At 42.2% G+C, this 17,010-nt stretch overlaps 1 protein-coding gene across 4 annotated transcripts in view; it reads right to left on the minus strand.

Annotated features, from left to right (window-relative positions):
• Window positions 1-3,630: 3,630 nt before the first annotated feature.
• Window positions 3,631-17,010, minus strand: part of YPEL1 (yippee like 1) — a 97,389-nt gene continuing 84,009 nt past the window's right edge. For all 4 annotated transcript variants that reach the window (XM_030218419.1, XM_030218418.1, XM_030218420.1 and 1 more), the window contains exon 5: window positions 3,631-8,609. In XM_030218419.1, coding sequence (XP_030074279.1) covers window positions 8,520-8,609 — 90 coding nt within the window. In that variant the 3' untranslated portion in view covers window positions 3,631-8,519. The remainder of the gene's footprint in view (window positions 8,610-17,010) is intronic.

Here is a 17,010-nt window from a genome sequence, read left to right on the forward strand (position 1 = left end):
GATAAAAGCACAATCTAGAAAAGCTGATGCAAACATATGCACAATGTGGGCTACCGTTAAAAGACATTATTTTACCATTAACTCATACAGCGAAGATACTTACCTGTAGCAGGTATTCTCCAAGGACAGCAGGCTGATAATCCTCACAAGTGGGTTGGCGATCTGCGCTGGCCCGGGGAACCAGCATTTAGAATAGCAAAGGTTTGCTAGAGCCTTCTTAGCTGGCTGCTCATCCAACTGCGCATGCGCCGAATGCCTTCCCACCCACCGCTCTTAGTTTAGCCATGAGTAAAAGAGAAGACAACTCCAAAGGGAGGTGGGCAGGTTTTTGAGGATTATCAGCCTGCTGTCCTCGGAGAATACCTGCTACAGGTATCTTCGCTTTCTCCGAGGACAAGTAGGCTGAAATAATCCTCACAAGTGGGGTCCAGGCTCACTCAAAACAACAAACGTTGGTCAATTGGGCCTCACAGCTAAGAGTGCAGCCTGTAACAGAACAAAATGGGCCTAGAGGGGTGGAGTTGGATTCTAAACTTCAGATTCTGCAGCACCGACTGCTGCGTCGGATATCTTGCTCAAGCCACCGACACAGCCATAGCTCTGACATTATGAGCTGTGACATGGCCCTCCACAGTCAACCCAGCTTGGGCATAAGTGAAGGAAATGCAATCTGCTAGCCAATTGGAGATTGTGCGTTTTCCAATGGAGACTCTCCTCCTGTTGGGATCAAAAGAAACAAAAAACTGGGTGGACTGTCTGAAGGGCTTTGTCCACTCCATGTAAAAGGCCAATGCTCTCTTGCAGTCCAAGGTGTGCAAGCTGCTTTCGCCAGGGTGGGCATGAGGATGGGGAAAAAATGTTGGCAAGACAATTGGTTTAGATGGAACTCCGACACCACCTTTGGCAGGAACTTAGGGTGTGTGCAGAGGACCACTCTGTTGTGATGAAATTTAGTATAAAGGGGCATCCACTACTAGGGCCTGAAGCTCACTAACCCTACAAGCTGAAGTTACGGCCACTAAGAAAATGACCTTTCAGGTCAACTTCAGATGGCAGGAATTGTGGCTCAAAAGGAGCTTTCATCAGCTGGGTGAGAACGACATTGAGATCCCATGACACTGGTGGAGGTTTGACAGGGGGCTTTGACACAAGCAAACCTCTCATGAAGTGAACAATTAAAGGCTGTCCAGAGATAGGCTGACCTTCTACACGTTGATAAGCACTAATTGCACTAAGGTGATCCCTAACGGAGTTGGTCTTGAGACCAGACTAAGTGTTGAAGGAATTCAAGCAGGGTCTGTATAGGACAAGAAAGGGGATCTACGGCCTTGATGTCACACCAGACAGCAAACCTCCTTCATTTAAAAGAGTAACACCTCTTAGTGGAATCTTTCCTGGAAGCCAGCAAGACCTGGGAGACACCCTCCGAAAGACCCAAGGAAGCAAACTCTATGCTCTCAACATCCAGGCCATGAGAGCCAGACTGGCGGTTGGGATGTAGAAGCGACCCCTCGTTCTAAATAATGAGGGTCGGAAAACACTCCAATCTCCATGGTTCTTCGGAGGACAATTCCAGAAGAACCAAATCGGACGTGGCCAGTAGGGCGCAACCAGGATCTTGCTTGAGTTTCAGCGGTCTTCCCTACCAGAGGTATGGGAGGATATGCATACAGGAGGCCTATTCCCAAATGTAGGAGAAAGGCATCCAATGCTAGTCTGCCGTGGGCCTGAAGTCTGGAACAGAACTGAGGGACATTGTGGTTCAGTTGAGTAGCAAAAAGATCCACTGAGGGGGTGCCCCACTCTCAGAAGACCTTGGAGGCCACACCCATATTCAGCGACCACTCATGAGGTTGCATTACCCTACTCAGCCTGTCGGCCAGACTGTTTACGCCTGCCAGATAAGTGGCTTGGAGAAACATGCTGTGATGGCGCGCCCAAAGCCACATCGGTGTCAGTCAGAAATTCCTCATGGAAGGGCTGAGACCAAGCCTGCCTAGACTTTGAGGAGCCATGTACCAGAGGGGAGTCGAGGAGTCGGCTCCCGCCTAGACTCCAGCAAAACATTTTCACTGACATTGAAGGAGTACCGGCTTGGGTGGTGGTCGAGACTGGGGCCACACACGACGCCGGCAGCCACACCACAGGCTGAGTGCCAAGTGGGGCTGCAATGTGCTGTATGGTAGGCGCAAGCACCCACAATATCGATGCACACCATTGCAAGCTCAGTGTCGAGACTCCTCAGTGCTGACGAGAATGATGTCAAATCCTCACATCACCTCGGGGTTGGCTCCGACGCTGGCCAGTCCTAGGGGCCCTGGTCCAGTAGCTGGTGTCGAGACAGGTGGAGACCCACTCGGCATACTACTGCTCCCAGTGTTCATGGGTCTTTTGAAGCAGCCATGCGGACCAATGCTGCTGATGCAGTCTTTGACATTGACGCTGCCGACCTCGATGCCCACGTCAAGGACCTGGACTTAACTGCAAAAATCTTACATTGAACCTCTCTGGACACCCAAGTCCTTTTCTTCATACGAGACAAAGAACACAATTAGCAGGGCTATGGTCAGGCTCTAGACACTGAAGACACCAAGAATGGGTGTCTGTGGCACAGAATGTCCAACTGCAGCAGGTACAGTGCTTAAAGACACTGGAAGCTTTAGTGGACATGGATGGAAAAACTTCCGACGCCAAATCAAGATGTGATGATGCCTGAAAAAGGGGGCAAGGCACCAGGAAAAAAACCCAACCGGAGACTAGGCCTAAACACGGCCTAAGTCATGAAAATGAAACAACTGGCAAAAATAACAAAAAATATATGGGAAGAGGGGACAAAGGCCTAAAATAAATCACGAAAAATTAGCCAAAAGGCACCAAAAAAAGCAGCTCTTACAGTCCGGGAGTGAAGAGAAACCGCAGACACAGTCTTTTCCTCACCATGGTAGAAAAAGAACTGCAGTAACCAGACCCTCGCAGCAGGCGGGAAGGCACCCACGCATGCATAGTGGAGCATGTCTCATGTTCCACAAAGCTCTTAAGGCTCGTTATAAGTTCCGGACCAGGCAACGCGGTGCCGCGTTCTCCAGTTGTGAGAATTAATAGCCTCCTGGTCTTTGGAGAAAGATATTTACAGATCTGGCAAGAATAACGCAGGAGAGAACAACATTATTTTTTGCCAAGTGCATCAAGACATGTCGTCTCAGTGTTTTATTCTTCCTTAGATATCCTTGCAAACATCTTGTTAAATATTTGGGGAATTATGTTTTTTTTTAATGTCCCTGATCTGCTAAAAAGCTTTCTGGATGCTAAAAAGTTCCTAATTCTAGCAACTTCAACTTTAACTCCCAATGGGGATGGTGATTTAACTATGACTTGCTGTTTAAGTGTTAAGGTCATTTTATATTGAAATATATTTTCCTTGATAATTCCAATGATATTATTCCACCTTCCTAAACTGTTGAGGACTAATGGAGTATTTGCTTGATTTATACTTGAAATTTTCTTTTCATTTGCCTTTGTTTTTCTTATGGAACAAGATTTGTTGTGCTTGTTTATATTGTTTAAAAATTCTCTAACAAATATAAAGTTAAAAAAAGGAAAAACGTACACAAAAATGAGAAGAGGCTAAAATTAAAAATAACTCATATTAGCCTGGAAAGCCTTTATTGTGATAGTTCAGATACAATATTGTGAAACATCAAAGAAATGACGTCAAGACTCCAACATAGAAGAGCAAAGCACTGCAGCCTAATGTGCTGCTTTAGATCATAAAGTTACTTGTCACAGCCCTACTTTCTTCACTTGACAGTGGGTACTTATACCATGGGGTTTAGCTAACAAGTTTTAGATTAAGTACAGTGCCCTTCCAGCTCTAAAGCTTCCCATTCCTTTCCTTCAGTGCCACACAGCTAAAAACTGTCTCCTTGGGACTCTGTCCAGCTGAATACAGATTCAGGAACAGAATCTGAACAATTAAATACATCTTTAAATTGAAAAAAGCCAGCGCTGATATTGTATATTAACCCTATGGAGGCCCAGCCCCCCAGACAGCATTAATATTTCCTGCATTAGTGTTTTACCTCAAGAGCTCACCATTTCCAAAACAGTTTATTGCCATAGTATTTCTCTTCCATTCAATGCAAATGGATTCCCAGGACTGTGGGTTTGTTTTGTGTATTCTCACAGACCCTAGTGAATGAGAAATTTATTGTATTTCCTGCACAGGACTTGTAACAGATGTGGCCAATTTAAGTAATCATCAATGTGGCCCCTTACCACATTCTGGTAAGTGAAGGTCACAGTGACTATAGCAGCACATAGCTGTATTACAACAGATATAAAATCATGACATAAAAAACAAATAAATGGAGTTTCAGCCTGCCATTCAATTACAAGCAGAAACTTAGTGACTTGATGGAAAATGCATACTGTATACAGGTGAGTGGGCACTAAGGACAGGTAAAAGCTCTACTATCAGGATGGGTAGCTGATGAAACAGTTGCTGAAAAGAAAAAAAAAAAAACCTTGGTATCCTTCTAATTGTTGTTCATATAAACTGTTCTTGATATGGATTTTGAGGGAAAAGTCTAGGTATGCTGTCCAGAAATAGTTACGTAAGGGGTTAATGGATTAGTGCAATTCACTACTGTACCACCAAGGAATATGCATTTATAGAAGCTTGTGAAACAGATCTAAACAATGTAAAGGAATGGAATTACAAATTCCATTTTTAAATTAGATTTCAGTATACCTTCAGACTAAAAGATACTGTGTTATGTCTCTGCATGGAGCCTCAGTTTATTATTTTCCTGTGTAGCACGGCAGCAAAGACATGTAAATTAATGCAGGCTGTTCCATTATAAGTTGTAGCTACAATAACCAACCTTTACTTCGAACCGAGAACCAGCAGCAGCAAAGACATGTAAATGACAGCAGCAGCTGCCCACATGGAACTGACTTGGAAGAGAGCACTAATACAGTAAAGCTCTATTTTCAAGTTTCTGATGCTGGATCACAGTCAAATTCAAGAGTCGTTCAGTTTCAATGCTGCTAGTGTTGGTTTACATCAGAGACTGTATCAAAAACCTGTTTGAACTGTGTCCTCAGCAAAACCTTTTAAAAATCTAACAACTATTTACATTGTGATTTTCCTTCAACTTCCGTTTTAGCATCTACAAAGTCATTGGTCAAAATTATGTTTTCAATGGCCATGAAAATAAAAAGAAATCTTCAATGCAAATTTTCTTTCAACATCAGAACACTTTTCTGTATCTAAATCACTGCTTAGAAAACAGGCAACTAGAAAAAAAATTGCAGATCAGAAAAATCATATCAAACGATGCAGCCAAACTGTTTGATGGGAGGATAAAATACTGTTAGCATATAAAGAATGTTTCACAAACATTTTCAAAAAGACACTAGCCCACATGTTATTCAGGAAACAGGCAACAACAAAGTAACCTGAAATATGAAGAAAAAATTCCTCAAATGGAACCAAAACAGCTCACAAAAAAAAGATAAGGGCAGATCAGAGGGTGAAAGTAACAAAAGTGCTCAACTTACATGAGACAAACATACATACAAAAGTTTAAATATACTCCGAAAAAAATATATGTACAAAAGTTGATTAAAGGGAAATGGTTTGTAAAATGTCTTCTCTGTTCAAGTAAAGTCTAGGCAAGCTGCTAAAATAAGCAAGGTCCAGTGACCAGACTGCCCTTGTTACATGCTCAGTAGAGCCACAATATCAGAGTCCAACTTTCACCAAAACCATGGAATAAGCCACTGATACATAAACAGGAGAACTGCTGCTGGTGCCTTTGCCATACTCAAAGTGCATGATGAATGGCTAAGGGATTTCAGAAAAGATGTTCAGGTATGCCAAGTATCAATGCAAAGGGAGCAAGGCGGCTAGCTTTTGTTTGTCTTTAGTGTTTTAGAGTACAAACTCTCTCTTTCCACTATTAAGAAACTTTAATACAGTGCTGTTTTATAATCCCTAGCCTTGCATTAACCTCTTGGCACCAGAGGTTTGGAACACCTGCTACTAAAATAATAATAAGACAGACTCCAAACCACCAAGTAAATCTATGTAAGGATTTGGTGAGAAAAGGCTCAAGTTAGGAATTTTACATCTTTTTTTTTTTTTTTTTGGGGGGGGGGGGGTGGAGGGAGGAAGAATATCACTGTGGGCTGCAGTTAAGATGGGTTATTTTTTAACCAAAAACTTGTGCTATTTTAGCATACGTCCTATCTTATGGAATGAAACCTAGTTATTAACATGGGTTAACAGTAAAATAACCAAGCAATAGCCCAACTTAATAACTTCCTCCCTCAGGGGTCCTTTTACTAAAGGGTTGCCGTGTGGCAACCCGGAACTACTGCCGGCTCAACACAGGAGCTGGTCTTCCAGCACTAGTGGAAATATTGAAAAAACAATTCCACAGGGGATTACCCAGTGGTAATCAGGCAGCGTTGCAAACTGCCCGGTTAGAACAGGAGCCCTTACAGCCACGTCAATTGGTGGTGGTTAAGTCCCCCCTCCCAAAATGGCTGCACGGCAAGTGCAAACTTACCACGTGGCCATTTCATTTTTGGCTATTTTCACCCTCTGTTGTAAAAGGGGCAGTAAAAATGGCCGCTACCACAAGGCCCCTTTTACCGCATCTTAGTAAAAGGGCACCTTAGTATCTTGTAAAATACAAATAAGCAATTCAGTGAAAAAAAGAGGCAGAGTCTACAGATGAGAACAAGTTATGGCAGTGAGCAGTCAGCTCACTGGTGTACATTTCACTTTTCTTAGGATAATAAAGTGCAATAGTTTGAAAGCCTCTCTTAATTATATCCTCAGAATATGAAAACAGCAGCAGCAACTTAAAGCTTTTGAGAATTTGAGATGTCCCATTAAAAAAGGGAACATTGTTTTATTTGCAAGGGCTTCCAATTTTATATTGCTGAAGTGCTACACTGAAAATTTTCTCTTAAATATTAACCCTCCAGAGTTGGCCCTATCTGTTCCGAAATTTAAAAAAAAAATGTGCTCTCAAAATTAGTTTTGGATTCAAGAAACCAGAAGGATCTCAAGACAAAGTTAGCAAAAGCACAGCATTCAAAAAAACCCCATTCAATACTTGGTGCACTGTCCACAGTGCTCCTGCAGACTCTTATAATCAGCTTGTTAGAATGCTAATAATCGCCTGCCTACCCCTTTACACTCCTCCCCCTAGTCCTCCAGGAAAAGTCATCCTTAGTTTATTCTTTTCTAAAGACCATCACAAATATAACTGGGAGATGATTTAGCCAGTAAACCAAACACCCATTATTTTACACTAACCCCCAGTTACAATTTATTTGAATATAAGAAGACATGAATGAATGAGAATCTCCACGTGACATTACCTTTCATTCTAAGATTCTGTTCACTTCTTACACAAGTAGCCTTAGTTTTGCTGGAGAGAGGCTTCTGGGTTGGGTGTCCTCTTTTCCAGTGCATAAAAACAGCATTGCTATATGGAACCAGCCATAATCTACCTCAGGGATGGCCCAAGATTTGCTATTGGAAAAGGTACAGTACCACTTTAAAATCCCTTTTTATACCAACTCAAAAATCTCATTGTTACATAACAAAATACACATAGCTAGCACCCTTGGATCCTACTGGTTCTAATGTGTTACAACCAGTTCTTTTCTAATAATTAGCCTGCCAAAAAATATGATAAATTTGATAAGTGATCAATGACAATCTTCTAAATCATAGGTTCCTTAAAAATGCAGAAATAAGGGGAAAGATGCACACTGTCAGCACCATTAGCTTAAACGAGTCAGGAAAATCAAGAACATATTTAACTGGAAAATATACTTTTAACCAATATGACAACAAAACACATGCTTATGAAAAAAATATCCAGGGCATTTTGTTGAAAGGTATTAGTATGATCATCACTATCCTGCACTCTCCTTCACTGTCAAAATTATCCAAAAAACTGCTACATATAGGCCACTCCTACGATACATTCTTCTTCAGGCTGCTCGTTTAGGATGTTCAGAGGCATGTAAGTATGAAGCATGCACAGCAAAAAGGTATTGTTAAAGGCATAGGTTGTAAAAGAAAATGAGTCCCACTTCTCCAGAGCAATGTGGCTGACTCAAGCCTTGGGAATCATATGTGACTGCTTCTCTTTTATAGCACAATAAAATGATGCTGTGCAACTGGTATAAAGGACATATGTATATGAGGCTGGAACCACTGCTCTAGAAGTTTTAGAAAAAGTTCAACCAAGCTGTTTCTTTTTAACAATGGTTCACACACAAGAATACATATGTTAAAAAAGGGGTGGGGAGGAGGAAGAATCAAACTTACACAGTGGGGGGGAAGCAAATGTGGCCTGGGAGTGCCAGCATCAGCTACTGTACACAGTCTGTGAGATTCTCAGAACCATAGTCCTTTTTACCCCTTGCATTAGTCTTTTAAATATGTTCCACAACACACCAGTCATTTGGAGAAAGAAAATGCTTTTAATTCACTCCCATCCATTGTCTTTGATCATGTGGGCAAGTTCGATGATAAACTTTCCTTCCTTGTATTTCTGACTGCTTTCAAATGCATGTTCCTGAAGTAGAGAGAGAGAGAGATTTATCAGGCTACAACTGTGAAGCAAAAGTTATATACTTGTAGGTGGTGTTCTCCAAGGACAGCAAACATTTATTCTTAAGTGAAGTGACAATATCCACGGAGCATGGAGCTGACACTGCCATAATGCACCGTCATTTTAAAACTTTGAGGCAGTGCCCCCACCACACATATGCTGGTGCCTTCCTACCAGACACTCGAGCGTGGGACTAGTAGTATAATACTAAAGCTAAGAAGAAAACTCCAACGGAAGGAGGCCGGAGGGATGTCAGAATATATGCCTGCTGTCCTCAGAAAACACCTGCTAGAGGTAAGAAACTTTGCTTTCTCCGAGGACAAGCAGGCATGATACTCTCACATGTGGGACTCACTAGCTGCCAGGTTCACAAATAATCATCATCTTGTGAACTAAGGAGAAAGCGAGCCTGGTGGTGTTGTCATTCAAGTAGTAAAAATATTTTGAAGGATTCTTTGTCCAAACTGGCTATCAGACAGTAGTGAGCAGTGAAGGTGCGGAGGTAGAGCGGAACTGGGCTACTGAAGCTGTCATGGATCTTACATTGTGAGCAGTGACACTGCCATGAAGGGTCAAGCCCAGCCTGAGCATATGGGTAGGAGATACAGTCAGCCAGCCAAGTACAGATAGATTTGAAATTCCCATCACCAAACCTACTGTTAGGGGGTCGAAGGATACAAAATGCTGGGAGGACTTCCTATGAGGTTTTGTACGCACCAGGAAAGCTAGATCATGCTTGCAGTCTAAGGTATGCAGTGTTGCTTAGGAAAGAAGACAGAAAGTACAACAGACTGATTGAGGTGAAATTCTAATACCACCTTAGGGAGGAATTTTGGGTGGATTCTGAGAATAACCCTATCATGGTAGAACCTAGTGAAAGGCAGGTCTGCCACAAGGGCTTGAAGTTCGCTACTCTTCTGGCAGAAGTGTTAAGAACACCACCTTATATGTGAGGAGGAACCTCAAAGAATAGGAATGGAGTGGTTCAAATGGAGGTTTCATGAGAGCTGTAAGGATGACACAGATTCTACACAACCGGAGGTGGTTTGATAGAAGGTTTGGTATGAAATAAACCTTTCATGAATCTGTCAAGGGATGAATGGAAATTGGCTTATTATCAACCTTAGAATAAAAAGTGCTAATGGCACTCAAGTGTAATCTGACTGAGTTAGTTTTGAGACCAGAATTAGAAAGATGAAGGAAAAATTCCATAAGGATAGGAAAAAGCGTTTTGAGACCAGAATTAGAAAGATAAAGGCGACATTCCATAAGGATAAGAAAAAGCACCTAGCAGGGTCGAGTGCTCTGGCTGTGCACCAGAAGGAATTACTGTGTAGGTGACTTCCTAGAAGCTAACAGTATTCTAGAGACTCCTTCTAGAAGGTTTAAGGAATGCAAGTCTATTTCGTCAAGACCAAGTCATCAGGGCTAGAGAGCAGGGACCCCGCGTTCTGTTTTATTAGGGTTGGAAAGGATCTAACTTCAATGGTTCCTTGGACGATAACTCTAGAAGAGGGAACCAAATTTGACGTGGCCAATAGGGAGCAATTAGAATCATGGTCCCCTGGTTTCAATGTAGTTTGCGAAGAGTTTTCCTTATCAGAGGCAGTGAGGGAAAGGCATATTGAAGATCTGTTCCCCAATGTAATACATTGCAACCTTACCTATTATCAACAATGTTCTTGCTTATATCTACTTTTTTGAATTTCGATCACGCTATTTTCTATGACATCTCCACCTTACCTACTATCAGTAATGTTTTTTTTACTTATATCTACTTGGTTAAATTTTGATGATGCTACTTTCTATGTAACACTAACTGTTGTTTCCTAATCTACTCTCTACTAACAATGACACATTGTAAGCCACATTGAGCCTGCAAAGAGGTGGGAAAATGTGGGATACAAATGAAATAAATTAAAAAAAAATGGAGCAAGAAGGCATCTGGGGCCACATGATTGGGAACATATATTCTGGAACAAAAGCAGGGCAGCTTGTTGATTCGAGGAGAAATGAAGAGGTCTATCGCTGGGGTCCCCCACTGCTGGAATATTCAAAGAGCTACAGGAATGAGGAGGAACCATTTGTGAGGTTGAAGGACTTTGCTCAATTTGTCCACCACAGCATTCTGTTTGTCAGCTAGCTAAACAGCTCTTATATAGAGATGCTTCGAGAAGCTGCCCGTCCATATCTAGATTGCCTGTCGATATAGAGGTGGTAGGAACCTGCTCCTCCTTGTTTGTTCAGGTAATACATGGCAACCTGGTTGTCTCTGTGAACAAGTATTATCTTACTGAGAATGTGGTCTTGGAAAGTTCTGAGGGCATTCCAGACTGCTCGCAATTCCAGATTGATATGATGTTGTGTTTCCTGTGGGGGACCAAGAATCCTGTGTGTGAAGACATTGAGGTGAGCACCCCAATCTACCAAGCAGGCATCTATGACAAGACTTTGTGATGTGGAAGGGTTAGAAACGGTAGACCCCTGGTGAGATTCTGGGACACTATCCACCACCGTAGAGAGTGCTCTGTACTTAAAATTCTGTAACACTTTACAGTTTTTCATTTAACTATTTTTGTGGCATGATATTGGTTTTGAGGCCCATTACTGTGTAGAAGGTAAGCCCATCTCTGTACAGCCTCTAGTTCGATTCATGACAGGTTTGCTAGTGACAAAGCTCCCCGTCAAACCTCCGATTGTATCATGGGACCTCACTGTTGTCCTCACACAGCTAATTGAAGCTCCTTTTGAGCTAATTTACAATAAGCAGAGTTTGCTGCCATTGGCTGATACACTGCTGTATCATTTTGTTAATCAGTTTGTTAATGTTCAAGGGGATACTAGTAGCAAGTTGATTAAAGTGTCAGGCCTTTGTCTGACCATTAATATGCCATCTGAACATGTTTTGCCAATTCATTTTTTTCATGTAGTGATTTTCTCTAAACATCTGCCATTTCCATTAGACACATTGTTAGTGTGGACCCCTGGTTGCTACTCTTCTAATTGTATGTATGTTTATACAATTAGTAACCAATGTTTTTTATTTTAGATTTGTTATAACAATTTTTCTCTCTGTGTCATTTTGATTACATTGTATGCTTTTAAATGTTTTAATTCTTTAGACTCCTGAGGCAGGCCAGATTGGCCAAAACACGACCAGTGTTAAATCTTGGATGTTAATAAAATCTTTAGACTTTTGGAACATCTGATCATTCTTTGAGTCACCTTCACTGTGTGTGACTGCAAGGGCTTCTGTTCTTCTGTATTGACACCAGCCTATTGCATCGAGTACACTTCTGAAAGCCACTCGCCACCCTTGAAGACATGGAAAGAAAAATGGCCAACACAAGTTCAAAAGGCTCAATGGCCTGAGCAGCTTAAGTAGTTGCCTACTCTAAAATGGTCGATGCTTTCTGGCCAAAAGGGCTCAGAGACCTCAAAGGCCTAAAAGAGAAAAATGAAAAATAATTTGAAAAATCAACAGTTAACAAAATTAATACAGAAAAATGTAAAATATGAAAGAAAATATTCTGAAAAAGGGAAGGCACCAAAAAAGGAAACGTTTGACGCACTGAGGAGAGATTGGAAACCCAAACTCTCTGCTCCGTGGACAATACAAGACTGCTAGACTCATGCTTAAGTGTTGGGTGGGAAGGCACTGCCTCAAAGTTTTAAAGTGACAGTGCACTATGGCAGTGTCCGCACCGGGCTCCGTGGACAATGTTACCCCACATGTGAGAAGTTACTCACCTGTAGCAGGTGTTCACCGAGGACACTAGGACAAGTATTTTCACACATGGGCAATGCCGTCAAAAGGAGCCTGCAGTGTGGATGCTGCCCAGCTTTATGTAAATTCTAGAAGCCTTTGGCAGGCCACCATCAAGCATGTGCCTTTGCACCTGCCCAAGTCATATGGGACCCACAATTGGTTAAAAAAGCATAAAGAATGCAATTCCTAGGGGAGATGGGAAGGTATGAAAATACTTGTCCTGCTGTCCTTGAAGAACACCTGCTACAGGTGAGTAACCGCTTTCTCAGAGGAAAAATAGGGCAGTTTCTCACATGTGGGAATCCCTAGCTACCAGGTTCACCAAAAACAAACAATGGTTAATAGGGACTTGCAAGGGCAACACTTAACAGAAAAGAATGGGCCTAGAGGGTGGAATTGGATTCTAGACTCCAACAAATTCAGCAGTACTGTCTGACCAAACCCATCGTTACATTGGGTATAGTGCTCAAGGTTGACCTCAAGTGGGCTACTGATGGCTGTTTCTTGTGACCATGTTTTTTGAAACCTGCAATTTAGTTAGTTATAAACAATATTTTACTTTCTTCACACACCTTGTAAAGTGACTGCATGAGTTTGTGTACACTGATATCCACACCCATCGGGATTGATCTGACGACTCCTGAGGCAGGCGTCCCCGCGCTGAAACACAGATCTGCATTAAGTCCAACTAATAAAATTGCTTTTACCCTCGAGTTGGAATTGTATTGGTTCTCCCATACTTTCATTTTTGCTCTGACATCGTGAGCCATGACATGACCCTCTATAGCTCAGCCTGGGCATAAGTGAAAGAGATGCAATGTGCTAGCTGCCTGTATAAAATGGGTTTACCAATGGCTGCCCCCAATCCTGATTGGATCAAAAGAAACAAAAAGCCAGGTGAACTGTCTATGGGTTTTAGTCCACGCCAGATAGAAGGCCAAAGCTCTCTTGCAGTCCAAGGTGTGCAGTGCACTTTTGCTAGGATGGGCATGAGATTTTGTGAAAAATGTTGGAACAATTGACTGGTTTAGATGGAACTTAGGAAGGAACTTAGAACGCGTGAAGAGAACTACTCTGTTATGATGAAACTTTGTGTAAGGTGGATCAGCTACTATGGCCTGAAGCTCACTGACTCTGTGAGCTGAAGTGACCGCCACCAAAAAATATGACCTTCCAGGTCAAGGACTTCAGATGACAAGAATCAAGTGGCTCAAAAGGAGCTTCAGTTAGCTGGGTGAGGACAATGGTGAGGCCCCGTGACACAATCAGAGGTTTGACAGGGAACTTTATCAATAGTAAACCTCTCATGAATCGAACTAGAGGCTGTATAGAGACGGGCTTACCTTCTACACAGTAATGTGCTAGCTGACAGTGTATATAAGTGAAAACATTCAAACATTACTATGACTGTCTGACAGGGTGGGAGGATGGGGGTGGGTAGGAGGTATGCATGGGGACATCAAAGCATATAATTGATATTCTAACAGGATGGGTGTGGATAGGTGAGGGGTGGGGTGATCAACAGAGAAATACAGCTTTATGGTTTATAATGGGCTAGGAACCCCAGATCCTTGTTAAGTCCTTTCTGTTGGGTGTTAAAATATTCAATCATTCTGACTTCAAAGGTCTTATGTTCTTGTATGGTTTTAAAGATACCTTTCAGGATTCTCACTGTGAAGTCACTGGTACAGTGTCCTGGTCCTGTAAAATGCTGACCAACAGGGGTGGGAGCCCTACTGGCACTAGTATTGTTCTTGTGATGTCTATGTAAATTGAATCTTGTCTTAAGCATCTGGCCTGTTTCTCCAATATAGCATCCTTCGTTACATTTTTTACACTGAATGATATATACCACATTGGAAGATGAGCAAGTGAAAGATCCCTTTATGTTGAATATCTTTCCTTTGTGGATGACTGTGGGGTCCTGTGAAATATTTTGGCATAGTTTGCAACTGGATAAATTACAGGGAAGTGTGCCCTTCTGTTCCTTTTCAGTCTGTGATGGAAGTTTACTTCTGATTAGCTTGTGTTTTAAGTTGGGTGGTTGTCGGAAGGCCAGTACTGGTGGGGATGGGAATATCTCTTTCAGTAATTCATCCTCCTGGAGTATAGGTTGTAGATCTCTTACGATTTTCCTCATTTTTTCCAGCTCTGGATTGTATGTCACTACAAGGGGGATTCTGTCTGTGGATTTTTTCTCCTTGTACTGTAGCAGATTCTCCCTGGGTGTTTTGAGGGAGGAGGCAATATTCTTGGAGATTATTTTGGGGTTGTAGCCTGTTTGAAGGATGCAGTCAGGCTTTTAAGGTGTCTGTCTCTGTCCCCTGGGTCAGAGCAGATACGGTGGTATCTTGTGGCTTGGCTGTAAATGATCTTTTTGTATGTGAAGGATGGAAGCTGGAGTTGTGGAGGTAGCTGCATCTGTCTGTGGGTTTCTTGTATATAGATGTTTGTATACAGCCATCACTGATTGAGACCGTGGTGTCCAAAAAATTGACTTTTTCTGGGGAGTAGTCAATTTTGAATCAGATTGTAGGATGGTATGTATTGAAGGCAGAATAAAATTGTTTCAGAGTTTCTTCACCCTCCGTCCAAATCATAAAAATGTCATCGATGTACCGGTAGTATTTTAGAGGTTTGGTCTGGTGTGTATTCAGAAATGTCTCTTCCAGCTCAGCCATAAAAAGGTTGGCATATTGGGGTGCTGTCCTGGTGCCCATCGCAGTGCCCATTATTTGTAGATAGGTATCATTGTTAAAGCGGAAGTAGTTGTGAGTTAAAATGAATTTGATTAATTTTGTAATAGTTTCTGGTGAGTATTGATGGTCTAGTGTGGATTTTTTTTTAGGAGTCTTCCACATGCAGCTATGCCATCCGCATGTGGAATGTTGCTGTATAGTGATTCTACATCCATCGTGACCAGAAGGGTGTTAGGTGGTAGTTGCTTGATATTTTTCAATTTATTCAGAAAGTCTGTGGTGTCTTGTATGAAGCTGTTAGTTTTGTGTACGAGAGGTTTCAGAATTCCCTCTATGAATCCAGATATTTCTTCTGTGAGTGTGCCAATACCTGATATGATTGGTCTGCCAGGGTTTCCCGGTTTGTGGATCTTGGGTAGCATGTAGAATGTGCCCACAGAAGGCTGGTTTGGTATGAGTTTCTTCAGGTGAGGTTGCGCTTGTGTAGGAAATGTTTTGATAAGGTTTTTCAGCTGTTTTGTGTAATCCTGTGTGGGGTCCTCAGTTAGTTTCCTGTAGTATTTATTGTCTGAGAGCTGTCTGTGCCCCTCTTCAATGTACTTTTGTATGTCCATAATTACCACTGCGCCTCCTTTGTCTGCGGGTTTGATGATAATGCGTTCGTTAGTTTGTAGGGTTCTTATGGCCGCTCTTTCTGGTGGGGTAAAATTGTACAGGATTCTCTTTTGTTTGTTGGAAAGTTGGGATTTCACCCTATGTCTGAAATCAATGATATGCTTTGATGTCCCCATGCATACCTCCTACCCACCCTGTCAGACAGTCATAGTAATGCTTGAATGTTTTCACTTATATACACTGTCAGCTAGCACATTTGCTTATTTCCGATCTGACGAAGAAGGGCAACCTTCGAAAGCTAATCAAGAAATGTATTAAGTTATGTCCAATAAAAAAGGTATCATATTTTCTTTTCCATGTTTTATTTTGTTTGATTTCTATTGATAACCTTAAGAGTGGACTAACACGGCTACCACACTCCTCTACACGGTAATGGTAAGCACTAATTGCACTGGTGAACCCTTACAGAGTTGGTTTTCAGACCGGACTCAGAAAGGTGTAGAAAGCAATTTTTGTGTAGGGCAAGAGAGCAGACCTAGGCACCTGCCCGACCTTTTCCACTTAAAAAGTATAGCACCTCTTAGGGGAATCGTTCCTGGAATCCAACAGGATTCTGGAGACACCTTCAGACAGTTGAAGTGATACAAATTCTACGCTCTCAACATCTAGGCCCTGAGGGCCAGGTACTGGAGAACTGGATCCAGAAGAAACCCCTCATTCTGTGTAATGAGGGTCAGAAAACACTTCAATCTCCAAGGATCTTAGGAAGATAACTCCAGAAGGAGGGAACCATATTTGTCTTGGTCAGTAAGATGTGATCAAGACCATGATGCCTCAATCCTGCTTGAGTTTCAACCATGTCTTCATGATCAGAGGAATGTGAGGATACACGTACAGCCGGCCTTTTCCCCAATCCAGGAGAAAGGCATCTGATGCTAATCTGTCATGTGACCTGAGTCTGAGGCAGTACTGAGGGACACTGTTATTGAGATGAGTGGTAAAAAAGATCCACAGAGGGAGTGCCCCACTCTTGAAGATCTTGTGGGCAACTGTTATACTGAGAGATCATGCATGCAACTGCATCACTCAGCACAGTCTATCCACTAGACTGCTGTTCTTGCCCACCAGGTATGTGGCCCTAAGTACCAACTCATGGAGGGTGGCCCACTGCCACATCCTGACAGCTTCCTGACACAAGAGGCAGGATCCTGAACCTGCCTGCATGGCAAATTGATTGTTTGGATTAGAACAATTTGATTCAATAGCCAATTTCTGAATACCT

This window comes from Microcaecilia unicolor, chromosome 11 (genome assembly GCF_901765095.1).
Source record: "Microcaecilia unicolor chromosome 11, aMicUni1.1, whole genome shotgun sequence".
Lineage (NCBI taxonomy): Eukaryota > Metazoa > Chordata > Amphibia > Gymnophiona > Siphonopidae > Microcaecilia > Microcaecilia unicolor.